We start from the raw sequence: 27684 nt of genomic DNA, 5'->3' as shown, positions 1-27684 counted from the left end.
GTTTCTTTTTTTTTTTTTTTTTTTTTTTTTTTTTTTGGTTTATTATTGCAAGATCCGATTAGCTAACCGAAGGTACGTCGGATAGAATACATTCCGGATTATAAAACCCTTTGGTATAACAATTTATTAATCATTATATACGAAGTTGTGTAAAAAGGAAACAAAAAGAGAGAAAAAGGGAGAATAAATAATTAAAAAAAAAAAAGTTATAAAAAAGCTTTAAGAATAAGTTAAATTTGTTTTTCTTGCTTCCCAAAAAAAAAAGAAAAAAAAAAAAAGAGGAAATATCAACTCTTCTAATGTTTATTTATTTTTTTTTTACTTAAATCTTACTAATTGTAACTTTCAGCCTTATAGAAGTTAACAGCACCTGCGTATCCTTTCCCTTACTTTTCTATAAACCTATATTTTAATTCAACACATATTTGTAGTTAACCCTTTAAAAAAAATATAATAAAAAGCAAGAATATTAATCATCTACGTTTTACCGGTCTTTTTTTTCTTTTTTTTTTTTTACACAATATGGATCAACACCAACGTAATATACATGTTAATGACAAAAGCACCAGTGTCCATGCCACTGTCGCCTCTTCCTCCTCATCAGCAGGTTCAGCTGGAAATTCCAACAATGACATAATCACCAAACGTCAACCTTCCATGGATATGTACACCTTAGATAATGGTCAAACTTTTTCTACTAAAAAAAGAGCAATTCCCTCAGTGGCTCCAGTTGCAAATAAATGTCCTGAAGATTGGGAAGTGTTTGATGAGAAAACTGGCCTACCAAATCCCAAATTTTTAACCGGTCATTTTAAAAAAGAGGGAAGATTGACTGAACATCAAGTTTTAAAGATTTTAAGAATGGCCACAGATGTTTTAAGTGGCGAGCCTAACTTATTACACGTTCCTGCACCAGTAACGATCTGTGGGGATATCCATGGTCAATTTTATGATTTACTGAAATTATTCGAAGTTGGCGGAGACCCAGCAACCACTCCATATTTGTTTTTAGGTGATTATGTTGACAGAGGATATTTTTCAATGGAAGTTTTATTACTTTTATATACTTTCAAACTTAATTATCCAAATCATTTTTGGTTGTTGAGAGGTAATCATGAATGTAAACACTTAACCAGTTATTTTACGTTCAAAGCAGAATGTTTACATAAATATAATTTAAAAATTTATGAGACTTGTTGTAAATCCTTTAACGCATTGCCGTTGGCCGCTATTACAAACAATCAATATTTTTGTGTTCATGGTGGGATATCTCCGGAGTTGAAACATTATAATGATGTAAATACCAAGATTCACAGATTCAGAGAAATTCCAAGTCGCGGCTTAATGTGTGATTTATTGTGGGCGGATCCTATCGAAACTTATGATGAAGATGAAGACCTAGATGGTGAGATTTTTGTCCCAAACACTTTGAGGGGTTGTTCATTTGCGTTCACCTATAAGGCAAGCTGTCAATTTTTGGAGAGAACAGAACTACTATCCATAATTAGAGCACACGAGGCACAAGATCAAGGTTACAGAATGTATAAAAATACCGAAAATTTGGGATTTCCCTCTTTAATAACTTTGTTTAGCGCACCCAACTATTTAGATACCTACAAAAACAAAGCTGCTATATTGAAATATGGCGAAAATGTTATGAATATTAGACAATTTAATATGGCACCCCATCCCTATTGGTTGCCTAATTTCATGGATGTTTTCACTTGGTCGTTACCATTTGTTGGCGAAAAAGTTACCGAAATGCTAGTCAGTATATTGAATATTTGTAGCGAAGAAGAACTAGAAGGCATGCCCAATGACGTGTCAGAAACTAATGCTGAAAAGACTGTTTCAGATGACAAAGCTAAAGAAAAGAATAACGATACTAATACACCAACAACTGTAACAACAACGAGCTCTTCTATATTGAACGATGATTTTAAAAGAAAAAGTCTAAGAAATAAAATTATGGCAATTGCCAAAGTGAGTAGAATGTATTCTGTATTGAGGGAGGAGAGTCAAAAAGTAGAATATTTGAAAACTTTGAATGATGGAATTTTACCACAAGGTGCTTTAGCTCATGGTAAAGATGGATTGGATGAAGCCGTCTCTGCATTTGAACGTGCAAGAAAGGCTGATTTAATTAATGAAAGAAGGCCACCTAAACTATCCGAGGTGTCCAGAAAAAAAAAAGAATATGTTGATGAGTTAGCCAATAAGATGAAACATTAATACAACGTTACGTAAGTGAAACTTAATTATTTCCTAACATGCTCCTTCCCTCTTTATTTCTAATTATGTTTTGATTTATTTGAAAGATTGTCTTTTTCCTTCCTCCACCCCCCCTCCTTTCACCTTTTTAAATATTTGAGTAAATTACAATAACAAACTTTATTTAACACTAATACTTGCATACACACTTAACCTGCTTGTTTTATTATAATTATAAAATGTACGAATACGAGCAAAATAATTTAATTTATAAAAAAAGATACTTACATAGTCAAATTGCTCCAGTATTTTTTTTTTTATATACATTAAGATAAAACTTAATCGTACAAACGTTTTTCAAAAGAGTGCAAGTTGTTAATACCACCTTCCATTTGTGCAGAAGCAGTTCTGAATTCAAACCTAACATTTTTCTTGACAACTTCTTCTCTCAAAGTTTCCAAAGATTTAACACCAATATCTTGACAAGAGTGTTGTAAACCATTATACAAGTATGGAATAAATTTATTAACGGAACCCTTATCAACAACGGCACCGGAGACACCTTGTGCAACCAAGACTTTGTCTGATTCAGAAAAATAACGAGAAGTAGCGGCATTACCCTTAACATCAGTCTTTTGCATAGCGTCAATAGAACCCATACCACGATAAGTCTTTAAACGCTTACCATCCCTAAAGAAATATTCACCAGGAGCTTCGGTAGTACCAGCCAACATACCACCCATCATAATAGTAGAAGAACCCAATGCAAGGGCCTTCATTATATGACCAATGTTTTGAATACCACCATCAGCCATGGTTGGAATGCCGAACTCATTAGCAAATTTGGATACATTGTAAACAGCAGTACCTTGTGGTCTACCACAAGCCATGACTTCTTGAGTGATACAAATGGAACCAGAACCCATACCAATTCTTAAACCATCAGCACCGGCCTGAATCAAAGAGGCAGCCTGTTCTTTGGTGACAACATTACCAGCAATAATTTGTAATTCTGGAAATGTCTCTTTAATCCATTTAATCATGTTGAGCTGAAATACACTGTTACCTTGAGAAGAATCCACAACAACAACATCCAAACCGGCTTCAACTAATTTAGTCAATCTTTCTTTATCAGCTTCAATGGTACCAATTGCAGCACCACACAATAATTGTTTGGTAACTGGGTGTTTGGAAGCCAATGGATAGTTTTCGTTCTTCATTAAATCAGTTCTACTCAACATAGAAACAAAATTGCCATTATCATCAATAATTGGCAACTTACCTTTTTTGGTTTTCTTTAATATTTCATTACCTTCGATCAAGGTAACACCCTTCTTAGCAGTGATCAAATTAGTGGTCATAACGGATCCAACTAAGGCGGAATCATCCTCAACAAATTGTAAATCACGTGAAGTGACAATACCGAGTAATTTACCTGGAACTTTACCATTTTCTGTATATCAAGGTTAATATTATTATCTGGTGAATAGCTTTACATTCAGCAAATATTTTTTCCAAAAAAATGTTAGTATACTATATTAATGATATTTTTTTTCTTCTTTTTTTTTAAATAAAAGACAAAAAATGCTACTATTATTACTAGTATTATTAAAGTCAGTATAGTAAAGTTTTCTCTACACGATCGTTTGATCAATAATCAGTAGAACGAAAGTTATTTTAAAAATTTATCAAATCATCATAATAGTCGCCATGTTTATTTCGTGCAATAATAGTACACATGGTGATAATAATACTAATAATGGGTAGCATTGTAATCCATAATATAATCAAAACATACCTGTAATTGGATAACCAGCAAAACCTAATTTCTGTTTTAATACTTTGGCCTCGTGAACCGTGGCATCTGGTCCTAAAACGACTGGGTCGTTAATAAATCCATTTTCATATTTTTTAACTTTTCTAACCATATCAGCTTGTTCATCAGGGGAACAATTGTGTTGAATGATACCGATACCACCCAACAAAGCCATATAAATGGCCATTTCAGATTCAGTAACTGTATCCATAGGAGAGGAAACAAATGGAGTATTCAAAGTGATCTTTTTGGTTAATCTAGATTTCAATTGAACAACAGAGGCTGGAAATTCAATTTTACCAGGCAAAATCAAAAAATCATTGTAAGTCAAACCACCTCTAATCTTAGAGTCCATCAATTGGTCTGCAGATAAACCATCCTTTTCTTCGAAAGAGTTAACGTATTGTAAGGCAGTAGCTGGATCTCTATATTGGGTCATTGTTTTTGCTGTTGTTTCAGTTTTCTTTTTTCTTTTTTTTTTCTTTTCTTCTTGGTAACTTGAGAGAAAGTTGGGTATATATTTATATATATTTTATTAACCTTAATAAAATGATATATAATGAAATTGAGAAATAAAAGAAAAGAGAAAAGGAGGGAAAAAAAAGAAAAAAGAAAACTACAATAATTGATAAAAACAAATGAACTAATCCCCCAAGAGAGAGTTCCCAATTCCCCAGTATTACCAACGCCACAAAATTAAATAAGTATTATTAGAAGAAATGAAAGATTTTAAAGTAAGAATAAAAGAAAGAAAGAAAAAAAGAAAGAAAACATTTTTTTTCATTTTTGAGATTGAATTTATAAAAGTTGTAAATGCTGTCTATTTATACTTTTTGGAAATGAAACCTTTTAAGTTGAAAATCAAAATTTTCATTAAAAAAACAAAAAAATTAATTTCTTTTTTTCACGTTTCTTTTTTTTTTTTTTTTTTTTTTCATTCGTTAATAAAAAGCAACACCCAGACACCCACAAGATAAAAATAGAAAAAGAAAAAAAAAATAAAATTCATTGTCGGAGAGTCGGCGTGGCCCGACCGAATCATCCGAAATTGCCTTTTTTTTTGTTTTCGGGAAAACCGCCCTTTTTTTTTTTTATCTGAATTTATTAGGCAAAATTCCTAATGTCAAATTCACAATCAAACAAAAACAAGCCCTTTCCATCCATCTATTCCACATTTTAATCGCTTGATACCTAATCCATCTTCTCCCCCTTGCTTTACTCAACATTTTCCATCTCATACATTATACATCAACTTCTTATTAAAAAAATAAAACCTAAGATAAAGCATCTGTATAGTTCCACCTACAAAAATTCAAATACACTCCAGTACATCCACGCACAAAAGAATCGCATCAAATCATGTATTCAAGATTAGAATTGGTTTTAGAGAATCAAGTAAAACTCCTTGCTAATCTATCAATAGATAAAAACCAGCAAGAAAATGATGATACCCAAAACAATAACATCTTATACAAAAATCATAAGCTAAGTTTAGTATTACTACAAGAAAAGGAGCATAACATAGACAATCCCACATATGACCATCCAGATTCCCAGAATATTCCATCGTTGCAACATATACGGAATACAATTAGTATTCTATTAAACGATTTGGTTGTTTTAAACAAACAAGCTTTATCCCATAATGACCCGGATTACAGTTTATTATTGGATTTAAATGATTTACAAGTTTATTTGGATGAATTTGATCTATATTATAAAAACTTAGTTGAACTGATAAATGAAAATGGCAAGGACAGTGATATAGATACTATTTTACCAAACAATGACACCAACCTACCACTAGATTCAATAGATCTAATAAATTATAATTCCTTGCTATTAGCCTACAACAACGATCAAAATAATCCTACCGTCCATAGTGGTGCCAGTAAAAATAGCGATACTCTTATAAAATTACGCAAGTTAAAATCAATAGAAAATTCATTAAACAACAACATTAATAAATTACAATCCATGATAGAAAAGAATCAAAAACTCTTAATTGAAATAATAACACCAAAAATAGATCAGCTAGCAGAAGAATATACAGAAAATTTTGTTAAACCATATAATTCGCAAATAATAAAAATTTGGCACAAAATTTACAACCGTATCATACTAAACTTACAATTAGTTGAACATTTTAAATACTTGAATGATCTCATTGTTAGAGATAATGATACGCTTTCATCATCCTTGATCAAGATAGATGTGAATGACATTAAAAAACTATTTTATATTAAAGAGTTTATCATCATGAGACAACAAGTAATTAAAGATGAAATTGCAGTTTTAAAAAAAAATACAAACCCTTTGATAAATCAGCAAAATAATTGGCAAAAATGCTTAGCAGTTGTTATTAATTTGGAACACAGAATATTAAAAATACTAAAATCTTCCACTGATTCCCCTGCCAACAACAATAACATTGAAAACGAGAATCAACTATTGGTGGATAGTTTCCAAGTTTGTTTAAAGAAATTAGAACTAATCATACAAAATTCAAAAGATAACAATGAAATTATTGTAAAATTTATTGAAAATGAATACAATGCAATATCTTTGGCATATAAGAGCTTTCTAAAAAAATAAGTTGGTAACAAAGGAAAATATAGTATCTACAATAATAATGATTTGAATCTTTTCCTTTATTATTATATTCTAGGATATATGAGAACCAAGGAAAAAAAAAAAAAAAAAAAAAAAAAAAAAAAGATTTCAAGGTTTTAAGTAATTTTTTTTTTGTATATTTTTGTTCTTACTTCCATAAAACTTCCAACTGTTCTATTTCTTTGTCATGCCATCACTTTTTTTTTCTTTTTTTTTTTTTTTCAATAACAAATTGTTCTTTTTTTTTGGTATGAAAAGATTTGCTCCATTCGATGACTTTGTTAATACTTTACCATTCAAAGCATCTTCATATGAATGATTTTTCTTTTGTATTTCAGCACTTGCTGGGGTATTTGAACAACTATTCTTAATTTTAACCGCTGCTGTTATTTTTGGATCTAAGATAGTTGCACTGTTCGTATTTGTTTTTACGTCATTAACACTTGTCTCAGATTTTATAGCAATGGGGGCAGCACTTGGATCATACCCATCCTCTTCATTATTTTCAGTAAGCGTATTGCTATCGTCCGTAATATTGACGCTGCTATTCTCTTTTTCTTCCTTGTTATTATCCTTCCCCTTACCTCTATGTCCAGGCTTACCCTTTTTCATGTATGCTATATAAATGTCCTCCTTATGCATTGGTTTCTTTCTTTTATCTATTGCTGTTTTTTCCAATTCTTTTTTAATATCAATTTTAGTATCGGAAAATCTAATTCTTTTATCTTTGTTAGAATTGGCGTTTTTATGTACCATTATTGATTTTAATTTAATTTTTGATTTGCCATCAGTGTTAGTTGTTATAACCAATGAACCATTCTTATTTACCAACTTGTTAGTGGAATTATCCTTATTATTCCCCCCCTTGGCACTCAAATCGACAGTGTTAGCATTGTCGTTACTAATACCAGCGTCCTTAGTAACATTAGTATCCTTCTTGTTTATACCATTATTACTGCTTTTTTCTCCCTCTGTTCTGTTAAAAATTGAAGATTTTTTTTTGGTTCCCAAACGTACTACTTTTTTCACAATTTTACTCTTTTTAGCCATTGGTTCATCCACGGGCACTAAAGCACCACTTTTGTCATAATTATTTACAGGTGCACATCTCTTATTCTTATTAGCATTATTAATAGCTTTAGGCGAGTTAACGTTCAAACCAGTGTATTGTGAAGTTATCAGTTTTAATGGATCATAGTCGTCTTCAGTTTCCTTAACTTTGCCATCTTCAGAATGGGCAATTGGTGGCTGCTCCTGTACAATATCTTTCCTATGAACATTCCTATGGTATTCTAACCTCTTTTGATTAGCTTTATTGTTTGTATTCAAAAATCCTTGGAATGCAACATCCAAGCAAGACCTTTCCTTAGCATCCATTATTAAATCACGCCATAACCTATTCTTCACTAACGATTTATGATGCCCTAAAATCCACATACTGCATTTCGCTCTCGTCAATGCCACATTCATACGTCTGAAATCTTTCAAAAAACCAACACCTGCATTGCTATTGTCATCAGCACGAACACATGAAATAATGATGACTTCCTTCTCTTGACCTTGAAACCCATCAATAGTGTTAAAGTCAACCTCGTTCAAAATTTGTCTTCCAAATTCATTAATAAATGATCTTTTCAATTGAAACATTTGTTCTCGATAAGGCGAAATAATACCTATTTTCCCCTTGAAATCGTATCTGGGTAGCTTAGAAAACAAGGTGCCAACAAGCTCTAACGCAACCTTAATTTCTTCAGGATTCACAAAAGACATTGTCTTGGCATTTCTTTTTTCATACCCATCAATTATATCAAAAAATTTATACGGAGTAAAAGGCTCATATCTATGCCACTCCCTTTTGGTTATCACATCTAAATTAGGGCCATCTTTTAACTCACCATTGTAAAATTCAGATGATGGGAATCTACTAATTAATGGATTCATACGATATTGAACGTCTAATAGATAAGGTTTTGAATGTTTTTCCATTCTAACAAATAAAGATTGATTATATTTAAAACTACTAGCAGCACCAGACAAAACCGTCGGTGGTAATTGATTTGGATCACCAACCATTATACATCTCTTGGCACCGTATCTTAAGGGAATTATACTTGATAATTCAGTACACTGACAGGCTTCATCAATAATGACTGTATCAAAACTTACGCCCATACGAGACAAAACTTCATGTGCTGAACCAGACAAAGTGGAACAAATAATTTCAGCATCGCTCAAAATACGAGCTTGGGCCCTCCGTTTCTCCAATTCTTTATTTCTAAAATTAATCGAGTTTCTCTCCCTTATTTCATCTTTCTTTTTACCCAATTCGTTGATTTTTTTACTTAATTCTCTAATTTGCAGTTGACACTTAACTACTTCTTCTTGATCATAATCGGCTTCCTTACTTGATTCGTCTAATTTTTCTCTCAATTTTTTACGCTCGTTTATGGTACTTTGCAATGAATTCTTCAATTCGGTATCATTTTGTAAATCATAAGTTTTAATCGAAATAGCTTTGTCAACCAGCTCTTCTAACGTTAAATCTTTAACTTGTGTGTTTACTGCATCTGATCTACCCACACGAACCAAATTGTGAGTAGTTAACTCACCTCTTTCATTAAAAACGCCTTGTCTTAAACGTATAACTAACTCATCAACTGCCGCGTTACTAGGAGCACAAATTAAAACTTTCTTCTTCCCCTTTACTACACCATCAGATGGCTGCACAATAGTATTGGATGGAACCTTGTTAGCTATAATCAAGAAATAACCCACTATACCTAAAATTGTTTTGGTTTTACCAGTACCGGGCGGGCCTTGCACCAAGGAAAACCCCTCACTGTGCACAGAACCTACAATTGCCTGGGCCTGCGAGTAATTCAACTTATAGTTTTCTTTAACTTTGGAAATTTCATTTTCATCAAAATTGTATTCCATGCTAGGTGTTGCCTTCAAAATGGGATACACTAAATCGTAGAATGGTAAGCCAAATAGAGTACTATATTCTCTTTCTACGGTGGTCATTTGCATCACTTTGCAAGCGAAAACCTCATTCCTCGAGGTCAAAAATTTGTTAAATGAAGTACCACGATCAACCCTAAAAGTAAAATCAACATTCTCACCTCTAGTATGCTTAATATTGCGTACCTTGGCCAAACATGAAATGGACGCTTTTTTAAAATCTTCATTTCTTAAGGAGAGTGCGTCATTTACCTGGTCAAAATGTGCCAACACTATCAAGTCGTTATCAGAGATGCCACACTCTGCAATTGTTTTTTTACTAACAGACGCATAAACCTCATAAAAGTCGGAAACAACAGCTTTATTACCCACAATCAATTTGAATGGCTTGAAATCTTCCCTGTCACGTGATGCACATAAGCCTTGCCAACACTCTAATAACAATAACGGCTGCAATATTGACTGGTATTGAACAACATTTGAAAATTGGTCTTTAATGCTACTATAATTTTTGCTACTCAAGTCGTCCGAGGGATATTCACTCACCCTTGTATAATCCCACGTTAATACCTGCGAATAGAATGGATTCAAATCTACATTTAATCTTTTTCTCATATTTTCTTCATCTAATTTTGCTTGATCTATTCTTTTGGTATATTTAACTTGTTTTATCGATTTCCCGTTAATATCTAACAGTATCGGGCCTCTATCATTATCAGATTTACTTTTTGCAGTCTTAAACAATTGTAAAGCGTTCTCATCATCCGAATCACCATCTGAATTACTGCTGTCACTGTCTGCATTACTGCTATTAATTGCAGTGGTTCCCTTTTTGGAGCGCGGATTAAAAACAGAATTCCCCGCTGGATGAACCTGCCTCTTCATCAGTAACTCTCTCCTTACTAGTTCCATCTTTGATAGAGGTTGATGAGTAACTTGCTTTTTCGGCAATGATTTAACTAGACTACCAAACTGTGTAATTTGTGGTTGGCGTGATTTGGGTCGAGAAGCTAAAGAAGAAGTAAATGACGCTGTCTTCTTCAGTAAAGCATTTACTCTATCGTCTCCTGATAACGGTAGTGTTGGAGAGGCGGCATTATGGATGGATTTCATTTTCTCTCTCTTTTGGGTTTCAACTTCATTTATAACAGATTCAACTAATAGCGTATTAAATTGCTTTGCTCTTGATAGAATATCTGTTGCTTGAGTTTCAGATAACTTATTACTAAATTTTTTAGCTTTAACAGCATATCTAGCCATTTTTTCAACAAGAGAGTCATTGATTGTTAGCCCCTCCCCTTGGGCAATGTCAACTGCACTGGTAATTAGTTTCACGCAGGACGATAATAAATATTCATCATTTAATCTTAACCAAAATAGCATGCTTTCAAAAGTGGAAATAGTATTTTGAAACACAGTCGGGCTGCCTTTGATAAAATGGTCATAGCGATCACCAATTAAAGCAAATACCATTCTATAAGAGTCTATTACCATATTACTCAAATCTAGGGTGTCTTTGGTAAAATCAGCTAGCTGATCCATTGGGTATATGCTTGCCCAATTCAAAGTCTCTTTGTATATAAAGTCCAAAAAAGACCAAATATCGGCCCAGAATTTTCTAATTTCCTTACATAGTTCTGTGTTTGTTTTTAGTGTCAGATCTGATAAAATGCCGTTTAAAGGGTCTCCAAAAATGACCATGATGTCCATCAAGACTCTCACCGCTCTGGGACAAGGCTCAAAAAATTTGCAAGTAGTTAATTGCTCCAATACCAAATTTACAGAATCTAGGTGAATCGATATATTATGACTTAACAACTCATGCAAACCCTCCAATCTTCCATCAACATCAAACGTTTCATACAATAAGTCGATAGCACTTTGATATAACTCGACATCAGAAGCAAATACACAAGACCAATAGCCTTCCACTGCGCCTGCATCTTGTAAAACCATTTTAAATTGAGTTGGTGAAATCATGGTAAGCTTTTTGATTCCAGTAGTAATGTTTCTCACATACTCCCCTATTGACCTGTTCAAACTTTTAACTTTGTTCTGATCTTTACAAAATTTGGCTCTAATATTTTCATCAATTGTTAACAAGCCGTTAACATTCCTTAGTGAGTTTAAAAATTGAGAACAAAAGCTAATATTCCACTGAGTTGAAAAATTACTAAAGTTGATTGCAGATGTAAATGTCGAAATTAATTTTGTAGAAACTTTGACTTCATTAATGGTTTCCTTATTTCTGTATAGTTTAAATATAGCTTGTGACAATAGTAAGATATCATATTCGATACACTTAAAGATAACTTTTAAAGATGGTTCAGATATGGAAGAATGCGCCTGACTTGACAATTCGGAATATAATTTTTCGGGAGAAATAGCAGATAATATAACAGTTTTTTGTATCGAATCAAGATTTAAGAGTTCTCTGCAATCAGCCTTTGTATATAGAATAGTTTCAAAAGTTGGATTATTATACAGCTGCTTTCTATCTTCCTCGGAAATGGTTATGATTCTATCTAATAAAGGCGTGGATCCATTTAATAAAAATGCTTTTGTAATGGACGTTAATTGTGGAACTTCAGTAATTGTTCGTAAAAAGATGGTTGCAACTTTTCTAACCATTTGTATCTTTTTAGCGTCGGTTAATGAATTATATAATGGAACGGTCCATGCGATGATATCAGTCAATGTGGGGACACTACTAAAAGAAGTGTCTAGTCCCTTTCTAGCAACATCAACAGTTTGACATTTTAATAAGGTGTGTATGAAAGAATTTCTATCCAATGCAACATCCAAAATGTTATGGAACGTAAAGGGCTCTATTTTATTCCAATATTCTGATCCTAACTTATCTAGAAATACATTAAATGCCCTCAAAATAATGTCTATCGGTTTATCGAGATACTGTGACGTAGTATGTACTAATAATAGTTTGTAAATAGATGTAAGGTTATAAGATAGACTCTGCTTGAGAGAAGATATATTTTTGGGAATAACAAAATATGTTTCAATGATATCAACATCAAGCATTTGTAGGATCGGTACTATTTTCATCCAATAATGCCTAACAACAACTCTATTAAAATTATTAGGGTTTTGAACATAAGTGTAATGCAAACTTAACTCATCTAATAGTTGTGGTGTAAAATTTTCTTTGTTAATTATATATTTTACCATATAATATTCCTTTAATATCTCTTGTGCCCAGTTAATTTGACATTCGTTTCCCTCAATCCAACAAAATAAAACACCTGGGACAATAGATTTCTGCCTCTTTAGACTGAAGTAATAAGCCAATAAAGGATGCCTGATCTTAACAAGTTCTTCAAACATAGGGTCGAAAACTTTTCTCAACTCTTGGTTGTTTCGTAGATATTGAGGAATCGTTAAACATTCGAAAATTCCGTTCAAAATGGAATCCGATATAGTAAAAGTTAAATTTTGGTTCATCATTGGTTTCAATGTCATTAACAAAATTTCACTTCTCCATCTAGATATTATATCATTGAACCTTGTAACGTATTGATCTGCCACATCTTTTACCACACCAAAAAAATCAAGTAATTCAGCTTTTCCACGAGAAAAAGATTCTATGCAATATGGACATCTGCTTAAATGGGAGTTAATTTTTTCTTTAAATTGGAAACCTTTTGCCTCTATATTGAAGGAAAATAAAGTTAGGGTAAAGACCGACACTGTGTAAATTTTTTCATTACAAAACAAGTGTATATCATCGGGAAGCTTTAGTAAAAAGTCAATTAATTCTGATAACAGTTCTTTTTCGTTTAGAGAACCTTTGTTATTATAATAATCCTTGATAGTAGTGGTGAAAGTTGCTGCTTTAGAGTCAAGTTCCGGATCTCTCAATGAAACATGAGCGAACGCATTGGATCCATTTTCATATATAGTACTCATATTAAATTAAAATTATAGGGAAATATAATATTTACAAATAATTTTATAATATGAGTATAGAAATAAAACAACAACTTAATAAAAGAAAGCAAAAGATATAAAAAAAAAAAAAAAGAAGAAGAAGGGAAGAAAAAATAATAATAATAATAATAATAATTTATATTAATAAGTAATTTTACTATTTCTAGTTGGGGATGAGGGAGTAGGGAATCCTTGGTTTTCTAATATCAGTTCCAATTTAGCTTTTTTTTTTTTTTTTTTTTGTTTTTTGTTTTTTCTTTTTAATAGCAAGGAAAAAAGAAAAAGAAAACTGTAAGGAAGAATAAAGAAGGTGTTGATAAAATGTATATGGGAACAAAGTCAAACATGAAAAGAAAGAAAGAAAATGGTTAAAATGTAAACTATGAAGTTTTTTTTTGCTTTGTCATCGTTAAAAAAATTTTTTTTGTTAGTGAAAATAAAAACAAAAAAAAAAGGTTAACAGCCTATTGTCTAAATCTCGGACATGCAGGAATCAACAAGGCTTCGGAATCAAATTTGTGATTGTATTTTTTCATATTTATATTTATAATTTTTTTTTTTTTTAATATTGCAAGGGCTGAAATAAAGGTCATTATAACACTTTATTCCTAAATTTTATCTTTGTTTGTTTTCAAGGTTTTATTTGCATCTTTATCTTACCAAATTAAAGAAACAATACACGTATCAAAGTGCAAAAAAAAAAAATAAAAACAAAAAATGTCTTAATATATATTTTCTTGTTATAACCCTGCTGTTATTTTCCTTTTCTCCTCTAAGATTTATACACTTTCCCACTCAATTTATGGGATAAAGAAAGACTACTTAAAAGTTATACATTCATTTTTTGTCCAATAGTTCATTAACTTTATCTTCCAAAGCTTTCAAACGGTCATCCTTCTCCAAATTAGACTTGGTTAATCCTTCAATAATAGACTCCAAATGTAGAACTAGACTTGACAACTTATCTACAGATTGTTTTAATCCCATTGATTTACTGGTGCTACTTGTAGTGGCAGTAGTAGGTGTTTCATTTGTAGCTTTTGGAGTACTAACAATATTTGAACTACTAACAGTTGTTGATGCATTCGATTTTTTAGGAGCTTCTATGACTTTTGTGGCCGCAATAGTACCAGGTTGATTATCGTCTTGTTTTGTTTTTGATGCAGAACTAGATCTACCAGAAACATTGCTTTTATTGGAAGTCTCAACTGGTTTCTTAACTTCTTCCCATTCTTCATCTTTAACGTCCTTAGATTCATCACTTTCTGGGTTTTCAGCACCATTAACGGCGTCTAAACTAACAGCTTTTTGCAACAACTTGGGAACACCATTATCCTTTTTCAAAACATCATCAATATTACTCTTATTATTTATTGCCGGCATGACAACTGGTGTTGGCTTTTCTTCGATAACTTTTTTAACTTCAGCAGCCTTTGGAGTTTCAACTTGTTTATGTGGTTCTTCTGGTTCTTGCTCCTTTTCTTTCTTAATATTCTTAGTACTGTAAGCAACTAAAGTTGGCTTCGTATTATCATAAACGGATTTGAAATCAAACAAGATTGGCCCATCAACATCTTTACCAGAAAACCATTCTTCTGCAGTCAAAGCAGGTTGGTCACTGGCTGCATTTGGATAAATATCATCTTGGAAAACTTCAGACCTTCTTGGACAAATAAAAGAAATTGGTTCAATGCACAGGTCATTAACAGTTTTATAAGCTTTCATAATTTCGTTTTCGTGAACGTTGACTGTTCTTTTTGGAGCCATACAAAATCCTCTTTGTGGTTGGGTCGAACTATATTCGGATAACTCAAAGAGCTCGTCGTTGTTAAATTCAAAATAACGAATGTTACCATCACCTTTGCCCGCCAAATACAAAATTTTATTACTATCATCATAAAATGGCATTAAAATCCCAGCGCTTTGATCGACAGTATAAAACCCACCTAAATCGCCCTTTTCTAAATTGAAAGCGTCCCAAATACCAATCTGACGATCACTTAAACGCGAAAACCCGGTAGTAGCTAATCTATCATCAGCACCCAACCAAACAACTCTTTGATTTTTTGGGCTGTCGTGCGCTTTCCCCTCACTGACAATTTTATTATTTCTGACATCCCAGACTCGTAATTTCTTATCTTTAGCCACTGTTGCTAAATATTTACCATTATAACTAAAACTCATAGAAGTAACCATATCTGGATGTTTTAAAATAATTTCATCCTTACCAGTCTCAATATTCCATATTCTGACAGTATAATCCATGCTAGATGAAGCTAAAACGTGCTGCGCAGTTGGATGGAAAATAACATGACCAACTTTTCTGGAATGTCCAGTTAAAAATTTGATTGGTTCGGAAACATCAGCAACGTACTTCTCACCATCTTTATCCTCGGAAAACTTGGGATTAATAAAAGAATAATCGTCTGGGATTTTCCAAACACCAATTTTTCCATCGTCACTAGAACTAACAACAATTTGGTCATCAAATGGGTCAAATGCGGTATCTAAAACTTGTGCTTTATGCCCTCTAAACAATGGTACTTGATCGGGTGCCTTACCAACTTCACCAACTGGGATGATAGCAAATGCACCACCTCCAGAAGAGTTCCAATTAACCGATAAATATTTGCCATTGGTCTGAATAATGTTTGAGTCCCAAGCATTATTAGTAACCTTTACATTCTCATATTGCAATTCCTTTTTAACTGGTTGACCAAAAACATGTCTATATTTTGAAGCGCGAACAAATTTTCCACTATTTCAAATAAAAATCACGATAAATATCAAAAACGAGTTAAAAAAAAAAAAAAAAAAAAAAAGTGAAAAAAAAAAAAATGAAAAAAAAAAAATTGAACTTTAATATATCAATTCATAACGACTATATACATGTAGACATATGTTTGTGTAAATATAGTTCATTTTTTAATTTTTTTTTTTTTTTTTTTTTTTTTTTTTTTGTACCGTTTCCAACAACAAAAAAAAATAAAACAGTTAGTACACTCAAATAAATATTAAATATGTATTTTTTTTTTTTTTTGTTTATTGAAGAAAACTTTAACTTTAAAGATTTGTGCAATTAGGAGTTATCAGTTATAATATTCAATGCAAAATAATCGTATGCTAATTTAGCCATTTGCTTTTATTATTTAGAATAAAAAACATTTACTGCTCCGTTATCCCTTAAAGAAAACTTTAGTCCTTTCATAAAATTCAGCGGGGACAGTCTCCAAAAAAAATCATACTGCCTTGAAGAAAGAGGCTAACTAATAAATCATTTTGATGATAAAAAGTGAATTGACAAAAACATACCTCATGTTTATTAATTTATCTGTTATTTAACTCTTTTTATTGATGTAAATCTTTTATTTTTTTATTTTTGTTTGTCTTTCTTGTTTTAATTTGTATTTTATCTAAGGCTTCTGTTTAATAAACAAAAAAAAAAAAAAAAAAAAAAATATATTTAAAATTTTTTTTTTTTGTTGTTGTTTTAAAAATGTCATGGAATAATAAATTTTGAATTCGGGTAAAATAAGAAAATGAAAAAATGTTTTGAAAAAAATGGATAGCATTTATTATCATTTGATACGGAATTACTATTGGTGTTGGGCTATAGATTTAACATTAGAATAACTTTAACAAGTGATACCGATCACCATTATTAATAATACTAACCTTATAGAAATAAATAAATAAAAAAAAATTGATAATAATATACAGTTTATGGGTAACTTCGCATATGTCATTATTTAATTAGTCAAATAAAAAAAAAAAAATATATCATATATATCAGTGATAATACGTTATTAATTCAGAGATTCCAGATACATGATAAAAATCTCTAATTAAAAATTAGCTCGGGAAGAGTTAGAAAAAAGTGTCAATTTCTTCTTCTTTTTTTTCTTGTTATTATTGTTTTTATTTCCCTTATCATTATTACTGTCGCTTTCTGTTTTTATATTTGAATTGTTTATTTTTAATTTTTTCAATTCTTCTAAAACTTCTGGGGATACCCAGTCTTCCAAAGATTCTTTATCCTTATTGACTTCTTCCTCTGAGATTGGGATAACAGTGCCCCATATAGTCTTCTTAACTAGACCGCTATTTTTAATCAAAGCGTCTTCGTTTCCATTTCCGTTTGGTCTTGTAGAAGTATCCGTCACATGTTCTAAATCAGGTAAACTATATCCAGAAATAGTACTACTAGGATATATTGTTGAATCCCTGCCTGCTTTAATGCCATTCTCCTTTTGATAAAATTCCAGATGCTTTTGTTCTAATTGCCTTTCATAGAGCTTTTTTTCCTTGTCTTCTCTAATTTTTTTTTTACAAGTATTTGACCTTCTTAAACGTAATTCATTAGCAAAAGATTCATAGACATTTTGAGGAATAATTAAATCTGAGCCATCATTATTATCGCTATCTGATATAATTAATTTCCTCCAGTCTATATCTACTAAATTAAACTCAGTACCTAATGGTAAATGACTGAAAAATCTATATTTTCTAACACCAGATTCAGTTACAACATGATCAGTATGGATATTTTCTATTTTTAAACCTAAAACTACAGGGAATTTGAAATAAGACTGATACGTGGTTCGTAAAAGTTTTATATCTAGGGCAGATAAAAAAAATCTTTGGTTATTGCTTGGGTCAATATATTCATAATAAAAATAAGCATTAGAGTCATTGTAAATACTTTTCAAATCAATAGCCTTTGTATTATTATTATTATTATTATTATTATTATCATCATCAGTGGCATTTACATCAAACTGCTGTTTATTATCTGTGTTCATAATTTCAACCATTAATTTTTCAATTTCATCGTTTATTTCATCTTCTACCAATTTGGCAATTATCCCCTTATCACCATACATCAACCTATCCAATTCAGCTTGCGCCCTGATATCTTTTATATCTTGTTTGTAGAATTCAATTTGGTCGCTTATAGAGGATTTAAAAATACGGGTATATTCGATAATTAATGGCGTATTGATGCTTGGTGGATAAGTACAACGCTCCGGATCAATACCAAAAATAACGGGCAAGGCCATTACCGAGCCGTGTGGTCTACACATTAGCTGAAAATTCACAGTATCATTAACTTTAACAGTAGGCAGAGTGGTGGCATTAATAGAAGACAATGACGATAAATCTTTATGTGTTATTAATGAATTGTTAGATAAAACGGGCAAAACAGTATGTCTTTTTATAATTGAGGAACAGATGGGACATTCGTAGTATTTACGGGTGTGCTTGTTTCGCAACACATCAGAGTTGTTACTCTGTGTAGTTTTATTTTTGTTTTCTAAATCTTGCTTGAAGAATTGATACAAACAACAACAGCAAAATATGTGGCCACAAGAAACCATTCTTGGTGCGACAATATCATCAGATAAACAGATGGGACACGCTTGTTTATTTAAAGTAGTAACAACTCTAAATATCTTTTCTCTTGGAATGGGTAAATTGGGATCATTGAACTGGTCTTCATAGGTGTAGTTATCATTGACAATAAACTTGCAAGTTGCATTAATAAAAGATTCACCATGCAAATGCAATCGTTCCTTGAAGGGAGTATTAAACCTGTCGTTCCCATGGCATCGGTGGTGATTCTGCTGTTGATACTGATGTGTTTTTTTATCGATATCAGAGAATTGAAAATCTAATAAATGATTTATAGATATCTGAGTTTTCCTACCACGAGGTTTGAAATGTCCATTTAACAACTCGTCTTGTAAAGTTTGTTCAAAATCCGGTAAAGCTACTTCATTAGGAACAGAAGATGTAATAGGAATAACGGTGTTATTTTTTCTATTCTTCTTACCTCTATTATTATTATTATTATTTCTATGGTAAAGCGGTTCATTATTTTTGTACGGTTTATTATTATTTCTATGATGCATACTTTTGTTTTTGCTATAGCTATCATCCAAAAACTTTTTTTGCTTCTTTAAGGTATTTTGGTTGTTATTAGAAACGCTTGATTTCCCAATACCATTAAGACTAGTATCAAGATTATTCATATTCCCATTGCTATTATTATTTATTCCTATTTTGGGGCTAAAACTTTGCGCATTGGAATTAAATTTAGTCTTATCGGCCATGGTATTGTTTTTATTATTAGGAGTCAGTAGTAATATTGAATTTTGAAAATCTGTCTCCATTAAAGGGTCAAGTGCAAATATAAATAAATATATTTGAGTGATAAAGATCGATTGTTAATATTTTATAGTAGTTACCTATAAAATGTGAGAAGGTGGGGGAAAGGAAATAGGAAAAGTGAATTAGTTATTTTTAAAAAAAGGATAATAACAAATAGAAATAAAATAGTGATGTCTCCTTCTTTTTTTTTTTTTTTTTTGTATGTTTGTCTGCTTCCTACTGGCTGTCTTAATAAAGTACTAGGAACCGAACCAAATAGTAGTCAAAGTTCGTTTTTCTTTTTTAATGATGTGAGTTTTAATTGTATGATTTTGTTTAATTATTTACAATTATAGTTATTTGATTATCAAAAAAAAAAAAAAAAAAAAAAAAAAAAACTGAGATAAATTGTATTAATTGTAAAAGTTAATTGATAAAGAGAGAGAGAGCAGCTTTTTATTTATTTATTTATTTATTTAATTAATTTCCCCTTTATTAACTTAGATTTCTTAAAGTTCCAAAGAAAAGAAAAAGAAAGAAAGAAAGAAATAATAATAATAATTAATGGTAATTTAAACGTGAGGCGTGGTGAGTGGCGGCATGCCATTTGTAATTTTTGAAAAAAAAAGGAATCCCGAAAATGCGCTAATCCATAATAATTCTCACTGTCCGGATATTCCTTTAGAAATAAAAATGTTATTTATTTTAACGAAAAAAAAAAGTGTAAATAAAATTTAACAATGTTTGTAAAAACACTTTTAATGTTAACTTGTTTATATTTCTAATGCAAACTAAAATTAAAAGAAAAACTATATCATTTATAATCATAGTATAATTCTTACAAACAAAAAAGAAGGAAAAAAAAAAAAGAAATGACCTCGTCTTCTTCAACTATAAAGAAAGTTAATAATGTTAATTCTTCAGCAGAAGTTAAGGAATTATTAGACAACACTTTACAAGAAATTTTCAATGAACAGTTCCATTATAAACAACTTTATATCAATCAAGATATAAAGTTATTTATGGGTGTAATTATGGTTACAATCGCTGGTGCAAGTTTTTATTTAGATAAGAAGTTTAAATTTCAGGAGACGTTATCATACCAAACAGTATTGGTAATCGCTTACTCTATATTATCTATAATCTATTGGTGGTTTACCAAATATATAGATCAGAATAAAGTCTATGTTGCACATGCTAATAAAAAACCACAAGATAAAATTGAAGTCCAAACAACTTTATCAAACTATTCACCAGAATACAAATTGAATGTCTCACTAAATAATCAGATAATTAAGGGTGAAATTAAGATTAATGAGGTCTTCACCGAAGATGGGATTTTGCAAGTGGATCTATTCATACAAAAATTACAAAATATAGTCAATAAAAAAAAATTATAATTGCCAAAAAAAAACTATTTTATAATATGTATAAAATTACATAAATTCACCATGCTTATTTTAAAAATTTTCTTCTTTACAATCATCTACACCACTGAATTTTCTTAATATTTCAACCATAAAATAAGGTAAACATCTCAAAATGCTCATAAAATTTACATAGAGCGGCATGCATAATTCACCACACTCACCTATTTCTAATTTTAAAAGTATTTCATTAACTAATTGATTAATATCAACTAATGGTGCAAAAAATGGTTTCGGTGGTGTAATATTTCTGAACATATCGGTATCCTTCAATTGACCAGGCAAAACTAGTAATCCACGTCTTTCACGTCTTTCATGTATCCATGAATCATGAAATGACAATAATGCTGATTTTGTAGCTGCATATACCGAGCAATTACTCGGCGCAATAAGTCCTAAAACGCTAGATATCGTAATTAAATAATTTGGTTTCAACATTTTTATCAAACTCACGGGACTGAACACATTAACTTGAAAGTTTTCTCTAATTATATCATCTTCAATATTGTACAATTCATCAAATTTATACCTAATAGCAGCGTTATTAATTAAAACGTTGATACTATTGCTGTTACTGTTGTCAAATTTTTCCAATATTTTTTTATATAAGTTTTGATTTGGAGCATTTTTAAAATCATGCTTTATATAATGTACTTCAACCGATAAATTTTTAGTACTCGTAATACCAACAGGTATTTCTTTGTCTATTACAATAATGCTCATTTTTAAATTATTTAGGTTGCTAATAGTTTTATTGTTACTATATCTTGATATCAAACTTTCAACTATTTTTAGGCCTAACCCATTACCTCCTCCCGTTACTACAACATTAATTGAGACATTTTCACGTTTACTTAATGGTATCCATTCATTTTTACCACCATTATTTTTTTTGCACCACTGATTTACTTTAATAATGGCTTGGGTTATACTTATGACTAAAATGGATATTATGATGGATAAATTAAAATGAAAGTCAATGCCATATATGAGTATGATTCCTAGATTTAATGCAATTGTTATTATGCCATAATATTTAAAAATCGGTATATAAAGTAAATAATATGTCAATGTATCAATGTTCATAACATTTTTATTCGATCGCAAATGCATGTTCAATTAGTATAATTTCTTATTGTCTTTAGTTCTACTTATAACATTGTTGATGTCACTGCATATATATATATATGTATTTAAAAAAAAAAAAAAAAAAAAAAAATAAAAAGTTGCATTCAAAAAAGTTTATCATACACTTTTCACAAAAAAAAAAAAAAAAAAAAAAAAAAAAAAAAAAAAAAAAAAAAGCAACGAAAAAAAAAAAATACGTCACTCTCTAGTCCAGAAGCACATAACTTACAGAATTTGATAATTAACACGCCAACGTCTGATAAAGCATTTCTTTTTTTTTTTTTTTTTTTTTTTTTTTGTCTTTCTTTATAGCCTCAATAGCAAAGGTTCTAAGCACATATTATTTGTGCACCAAAGAAAGTATACAAAGTATTATAACCATTGTTAACAAAAAATGTGTTCCATCCATCTAGTTATGAAATGCAATTACCAATTGCCTACCCAAAATCATGGGGTGACTTAAACTTATAATTGTGTCATCGATATTTCCACTGCTTACTAACTTAATTCTCTTACCCTTGATGATTTGAACCGGTGTGAGTCTATTCAAATTGGTGGTTCTAATATTATCACCACTAAAATCATATATTTGTATCAAATTTTCACCACATAAAATTAAAAACTCGTTATTCATTGAACAATTGTGACAGTAAAAATCTAACACTAATATATCTGATCTCCAATCTGTAACCACACCATGTTTGTTCATTTTAATAACGGCTTCATCATATATTACTACATACTCACCTGTTGTACTCAACTTAAAACACCCCTTTGGCTTTGTTTTATTATTCAAAATATCGTTTCTAACAAATTTTAGCATTTTCTCCTTCGATTTTGAACTATCAACCGATACCGATGAAGAACTGGAAGAGGATGAAGAGATACCGCTATGGCTACTGGTTGCTACAGAATTGCCATCCAGTGAAACGCCATGGTGACTCCCATCGTAATTATAAGTACTATCACCATGAGTTACTTGTGACGGAATTGTTGGTAACTGAATACCGGATTCGTTAAATGACTCATTAAATAGGAAGACGCCTTTAGAGCAACAAACTATAAAACTTTTATTAAAAACAACCAAATGCTCTACTTCATCATCCTGAAAAGATAATGTATTTGCTGGTAGTTTATAACTCTTAAACAACTTGAAAAACCTCACTGTATTATCAATCCTATCATATTCCGGAGTCATAAAATATAAAATGCCCTTTTTTTCATAGACCAAGTGTCTTGAATTCTCAAAATTTTCAGCAATGGTGAAATATGACACTTTATCTGCAATCAATATTCCAACCAATTGATTCTGTGTTAAATATTTGACAGAATTGCAATACGCAAGCATTATACTCGGCACACTAAAATAAATTAACTTCCTATCGTACAATACAAATAACATGTTAAATTTTAAATTAACAACCAAACTTTTAATTTTATTTATCTTTAAAATTAGTTTCCAGCTAGTTTTTTTATTCACCTCGGTCATATAGATCCCATGAGATATGGCACATAGAATGAATATTCTGCCTTCATAAGTGAATTTACAAGCAAACAAGACGCTTCCCTTAATCCCCTCACTATTTACTGTAGCCGCCACTATTCCATTGGGGTAAAACTTCTTTAATGCTGCATCAATAACTGAACCATCTGTTGTAACTGGCAAATTGGTCGGTGCACTTCTATCTTCATACACAAACATATCATTTAGACATTCTAATTTAAAAATTTGAGACTTGCCATTCTCCGCATTTTTAGACTTTAATACAGATAATAGAGCCTGCAACCAAGAAACTGTTTCAGCTTGATTATTAGTCGTAAACGTAAAAGATTCATTGGTAGCTGTGTTTCTTATTTTAAAATGAAATTGTTGTTGACTGTTTGAATTATGATCATAGTCAGAGCTAGAAGTTATTGAACTTGAAACAGTACTCACATTTTCAGTACTATTACCGTTAACGTTAGTAGATGAGGATAAAAATTTATGTTGTAAGGTAGACATGAGTGGAATATTAGTCGCTGGAGAAGACACAAACGATCTATTAAAGTTACCAATTGGAGCTATGGGTGTGGAAGGCAAACTACCATTACCATCATCTATTTGTTTGGTCTCTAAGCTTAAATAATCAATTGGAATAGGCCTTTCAAGTAATTTATATTTCAAATCCAAAGTTTTCTTGATAGGTTCGGTAATCAAAAAGTAATTGTCTAATAAAAATACATGCACTTGAGAAGGTTCCAACCACAAGTCTCTTTTTTTCAAAAGTATACCATCTTGAATTAATCTTCTTGATTTTTCATTCAATCTTAAATCCAAAGTATCGTTTGCACTTCTTTCTTCGGTATCATCCTCCATCAGATTAGCATCTAATGGTCTAGTTCCAGATACGGTGATTGTTTTAGTCGCAGTGGTACCAAGATTGGCGTAACCAAGCGTATTTCCAATAATCAATTGTCTAGACAACCTGATAACTTTCCTTCTATCAACCGCTTCCCCATGCACCTTGTCAACTATGGAATTCAATCTCTCGATCTCTTGAATAGCCATACATAGATAATCATAATCTTCCATGGACTTGTCAGTATTTTTCAGAATGGAGTTTAAAGTAACGGGAATATTCTGTAAACTTTTGAAAAACCCACCAAAAAACACAACATCATAATATATTTTAGATTTGGTGATTTCAGGTGAATTATCCATTTTTTGCAACCAAATGGAAAATCTACTATGATTTTTTTTTTCCCAATTAATAATTTCATGAACCGTAGCCATTGCTTCAGCATATTCTATATAAATTTGCCGAGCTTCATGACACCATTTCAAATATATCTTCCCTACACCATCAATAAATTTCCCCCTTGTTTCTAATTTATGGAATATCGGATTTGAAAGATGTTCCATGTGTAAATTGATCAACGGGACAAAAATCTCAAATGCTAAAGTGTAGAAAGTAGGATCTTTGGGTAGTAAATCAGGTTCAAAGTTTCTTCCATATATTTCTACAGCAGCGTTAGCTAAATTCATGGATTTTTCCTCTAATATAATCAAATCAAATATAAAACTTTGTCTTTTAACTTCCCTTGGATTAATTTCATGCAACTCCTCTGAAGTTAAGTGCCAATAATCAGACCAGATTCCAATAGTTCTGTTACTAAGTTTGGCATTACCTTTCCTGTTTTGACTGTTGCTATTACCTACACTATTGTTGTGTTTTAAAGAACTTTCCCTTTCTTTTAAAAACAATTGACAAGTATTCGAATAACACGCGTATTTGTATGCCGTGTTATTGTCTTTTTGACCATGGTTGCAGCTATAGCAAGGTAATAACCCAGTAAAGACACCAGATATGTTTAACCCTGCAACGACAATGGTTATTTCGTCGCCGTTGCTATTTTCTTCTTGTTGCAACTGATCCTCAAAACGTATCGCTTCTTGCAAAATTAAACTTTCTATAATTCTATCAACATTTGAATCTAAAACATCTTGATCATGAAAAGTGGGTAATTGAAATTCCAACAATAACTGTACCAATTGGAAAAAATCAAATTTATAAAAAATATACTCGTTAAACCATTCAAAATATATTTTTAATAGCCATTCATAAATATCACTTAAATTATAGATGGATTTGCATTGATATAATTTTAAATCGTCTATTAAATCAATACTAAAGGGTTGTGTAGGCATATTAACACTTGGAACTTCCTGTAATGGCTTAGCGCCCAAAACGCTATTAAAACTGTTAAGTCTTAGATGGCTGTTTCTATTATTAATGTTGGTGTTGGTTGTGGTATTATAATCCGATAATAGTGCATTACCTCTACTTCCTCCTGTGGTTATTGTCTTTTGGCTGCCAGTACTGAAAGTGTAATTAGACGAAGGGTATCTCATATTATTATTACTATCATAATTTAGTCTCTTTAGGGTGTTGTTGCTTCTAATCGTACCATTACTACTACTTGCATTTGTTGTTGAACTATTCATTTGTTTAAAGTCGTTAGATTGTATTCTAAAAACAGTACTTGTAGGTGTAATCACATTAGATTCATTGTTATGCACAAGATTGTGTGATTGTTGTGACCATGGTGGGAGCACATTATTTACAAAATCGACTAATTCTTCAGTTTCCATTATTTCAATATCTTTTGAAGAAGAAACACGAGAAGAGGAAGGGGCAGGGGGAGCAGGGGGAGAAGAGGAGGAAGAGGAAGAAGAAGGAGGGGAAGAAAAAGAGGGGGAATCAGATATAGAATTCTTTTCATTTCTTGGAGGTAGCACAATGCTGTCATATAAGGAGTCATCATTGACAAATGGAGAATTATATTGTTCAAAATGATGTCTGGATGCTGTAGTTGTTTGTCTTTGTGATTTTAAAGAAGGCATGCTTGACTCGCCGATAAATGGAGATATATAGTCTCGAGCTGTGGATGATGATGATGATGATGATGATGGGGAGGAAAACGGCGAGTGTATATTTTCTTTGTTTTTACAGATTTCATTATCGGGATGCGGATTAGTGTGTGAATTGGTGTAAGTAGCAAAAGTATCTGAGGGTATTCTAAGTGGTAGAGGTCTAACATGTCCAGAATGATGCTGGCTATGGCTAACACTATGAGAACTATGATGTTTTTTGGACCCAAATTTTGATTTTTTGGCCAGTTCGGCGTAATCATAGTCCTTTGGTGGGGGGACAGGAGGTAGATTATATATTTTGTCATTTTCGTTCAAAATGGAATGTGAAGATCCTAGACTTTCTATACTTCTTGTTTTATGATTTTTTAATGATTTAATCAGTTCTATTGGTGTTTTGCCTAAAGGTGGTAGCTGCGGTAGTTTAAAAATGGAATCTTCCCCATTGTTATTATGAGTTTCATTGTTGTTGTGGTTAAAACTATGTTTCAGATATGGGTTACTAGAACTGCTACGCACACTCATATTCTTATCTGTGATCATTTTTACAGAGTGTTTTATAAAATATAATTTAAATGTGTAACAATAAATGAATTTTTCTCTTTTATTTTTTATATTTTTTTGTGATTTGCTAGTAGCTTAACTACAGCGGCAAGATGTTGATCAAAAAGGAAAAAAAAAAAAAAAAAAAAAAAAGGAAAAGGAAAAGAAAGAAAAGACTTTTTCACTGCCCCCTTTTATTAAAAATATATATATATATATATATTTATATAATATAGGTAATGAATCAATAAATAAACCATAAATTAGGGCTAGTAGCATTTTTCCGAAAATGTTTAAATTGTCAACTACAAAAAATTAATGAAAACGTGACTATTTTTTCTGTAAAATGTTGAATACCAACTTTGATAAATCCTAAAATAATAATGTCCTTAGTTTTAAGGTATCGAAAAATTAAGTCAAAAAAATATATATACGCATTATAGATAAATGGTATTAAAAGAATAAATAGAATTATAAAG

At 31.1% G+C, this 27684-nt stretch overlaps 9 protein-coding genes across 9 annotated transcripts; 3 read left to right on the top strand and 6 right to left on the bottom strand.

The window, feature by feature from the left end:
- Window positions 1-522: 522 nt before the first annotated feature.
- Window positions 523-2232, top strand: CNA1 (calcineurin catalytic subunit A; the record flags this gene model as incomplete). The annotated part of the gene is made up of 1 exon (XM_046078943.1): window positions 523-2232. The coding sequence occupies one exon, from the start codon at window positions 523-525 to the stop codon at window positions 2230-2232; it is 1710 nt and encodes a 569-aa protein (XP_045933936.1).
- A 317-nt stretch (window positions 2233-2549) lies between these two features.
- Window positions 2550-4466, bottom strand: IMD3 (IMP dehydrogenase IMD3; the record flags this gene model as incomplete). Its single annotated transcript, XM_046078944.1, has 2 exons — window positions 2550-3664; window positions 4010-4466. The coding sequence occupies 2 exons, from the start codon at window positions 4464-4466 to the stop codon at window positions 2550-2552; spliced, it is 1572 nt and encodes a 523-aa protein (XP_045933935.1).
- A 920-nt stretch (window positions 4467-5386) lies between these two features.
- Window positions 5387-6622, top strand: ATG23 (Atg23p; the record flags this gene model as incomplete). Its single annotated transcript, XM_046076733.1, has 1 exon — window positions 5387-6622. The coding sequence occupies one exon, from the start codon at window positions 5387-5389 to the stop codon at window positions 6620-6622; it is 1236 nt and encodes a 411-aa protein (XP_045933934.1).
- Window positions 6623-6814: 192 nt separating this feature from the next.
- On the bottom strand, window positions 6815-13525 carry SEN1 (DNA/RNA helicase SEN1; the record flags this gene model as incomplete). Its single annotated transcript, XM_046078945.1, has 1 exon — window positions 6815-13525. The coding sequence occupies one exon, from the start codon at window positions 13523-13525 to the stop codon at window positions 6815-6817; it is 6711 nt and encodes a 2236-aa protein (XP_045933933.1).
- Window positions 13526-14383: 858 nt separating this feature from the next.
- CRN1 (coronin) lies at window positions 14384-15811 on the bottom strand (the record flags this gene model as incomplete). Its single annotated transcript, XM_046078946.1, has 1 exon — window positions 14384-15811. One exon carries the CDS (start codon window positions 15809-15811, stop codon window positions 14384-14386), a length of 1428 nt encoding a protein of 475 aa, XP_045933932.1.
- A 1580-nt stretch (window positions 15812-17391) lies between these two features.
- Window positions 17392-19719, bottom strand: MAG2 (RING-type E3 ubiquitin transferase MAG2; the record flags this gene model as incomplete). Its single annotated transcript, XM_046078947.1, has 1 exon — window positions 17392-19719. One exon carries the CDS (start codon window positions 19717-19719, stop codon window positions 17392-17394), a length of 2328 nt encoding a protein of 775 aa, XP_045933931.1.
- An 849-nt stretch (window positions 19720-20568) lies between these two features.
- On the top strand, window positions 20569-21096 carry SPC2 (signal peptidase complex subunit SPC2; the record flags this gene model as incomplete). The annotated part of the gene is made up of 1 exon (XM_046078948.1): window positions 20569-21096. One exon carries the CDS (start codon window positions 20569-20571, stop codon window positions 21094-21096), a length of 528 nt encoding a protein of 175 aa, XP_045933930.1.
- A 60-nt stretch (window positions 21097-21156) lies between these two features.
- On the bottom strand, window positions 21157-22236 carry TDA5 (Tda5p; the record flags this gene model as incomplete). The annotated part of the gene is made up of 1 exon (XM_046078949.1): window positions 21157-22236. One exon carries the CDS (start codon window positions 22234-22236, stop codon window positions 21157-21159), a length of 1080 nt encoding a protein of 359 aa, XP_045933929.1.
- Window positions 22237-22660: 424 nt separating this feature from the next.
- Window positions 22661-27205, bottom strand: TUS1 (Rho family guanine nucleotide exchange factor TUS1; the record flags this gene model as incomplete). The annotated part of the gene is made up of 1 exon (XM_046078950.1): window positions 22661-27205. The coding sequence occupies one exon, from the start codon at window positions 27203-27205 to the stop codon at window positions 22661-22663; it is 4545 nt and encodes a 1514-aa protein (XP_045933928.1).
- Window positions 27206-27684: the final 479 nt, after the last annotated feature.

The sequence above is a fragment of the Saccharomycodes ludwigii genome, chromosome V (genome assembly GCF_020623625.1).
Source record: "Saccharomycodes ludwigii strain NBRC 1722 chromosome V, whole genome shotgun sequence".
Classification (NCBI taxonomy): domain Eukaryota; kingdom Fungi; phylum Ascomycota; class Saccharomycetes; order Saccharomycodales; family Saccharomycodaceae; genus Saccharomycodes; species Saccharomycodes ludwigii.
This window is presented reverse-complemented; position numbering and strand designations above follow the sequence as displayed.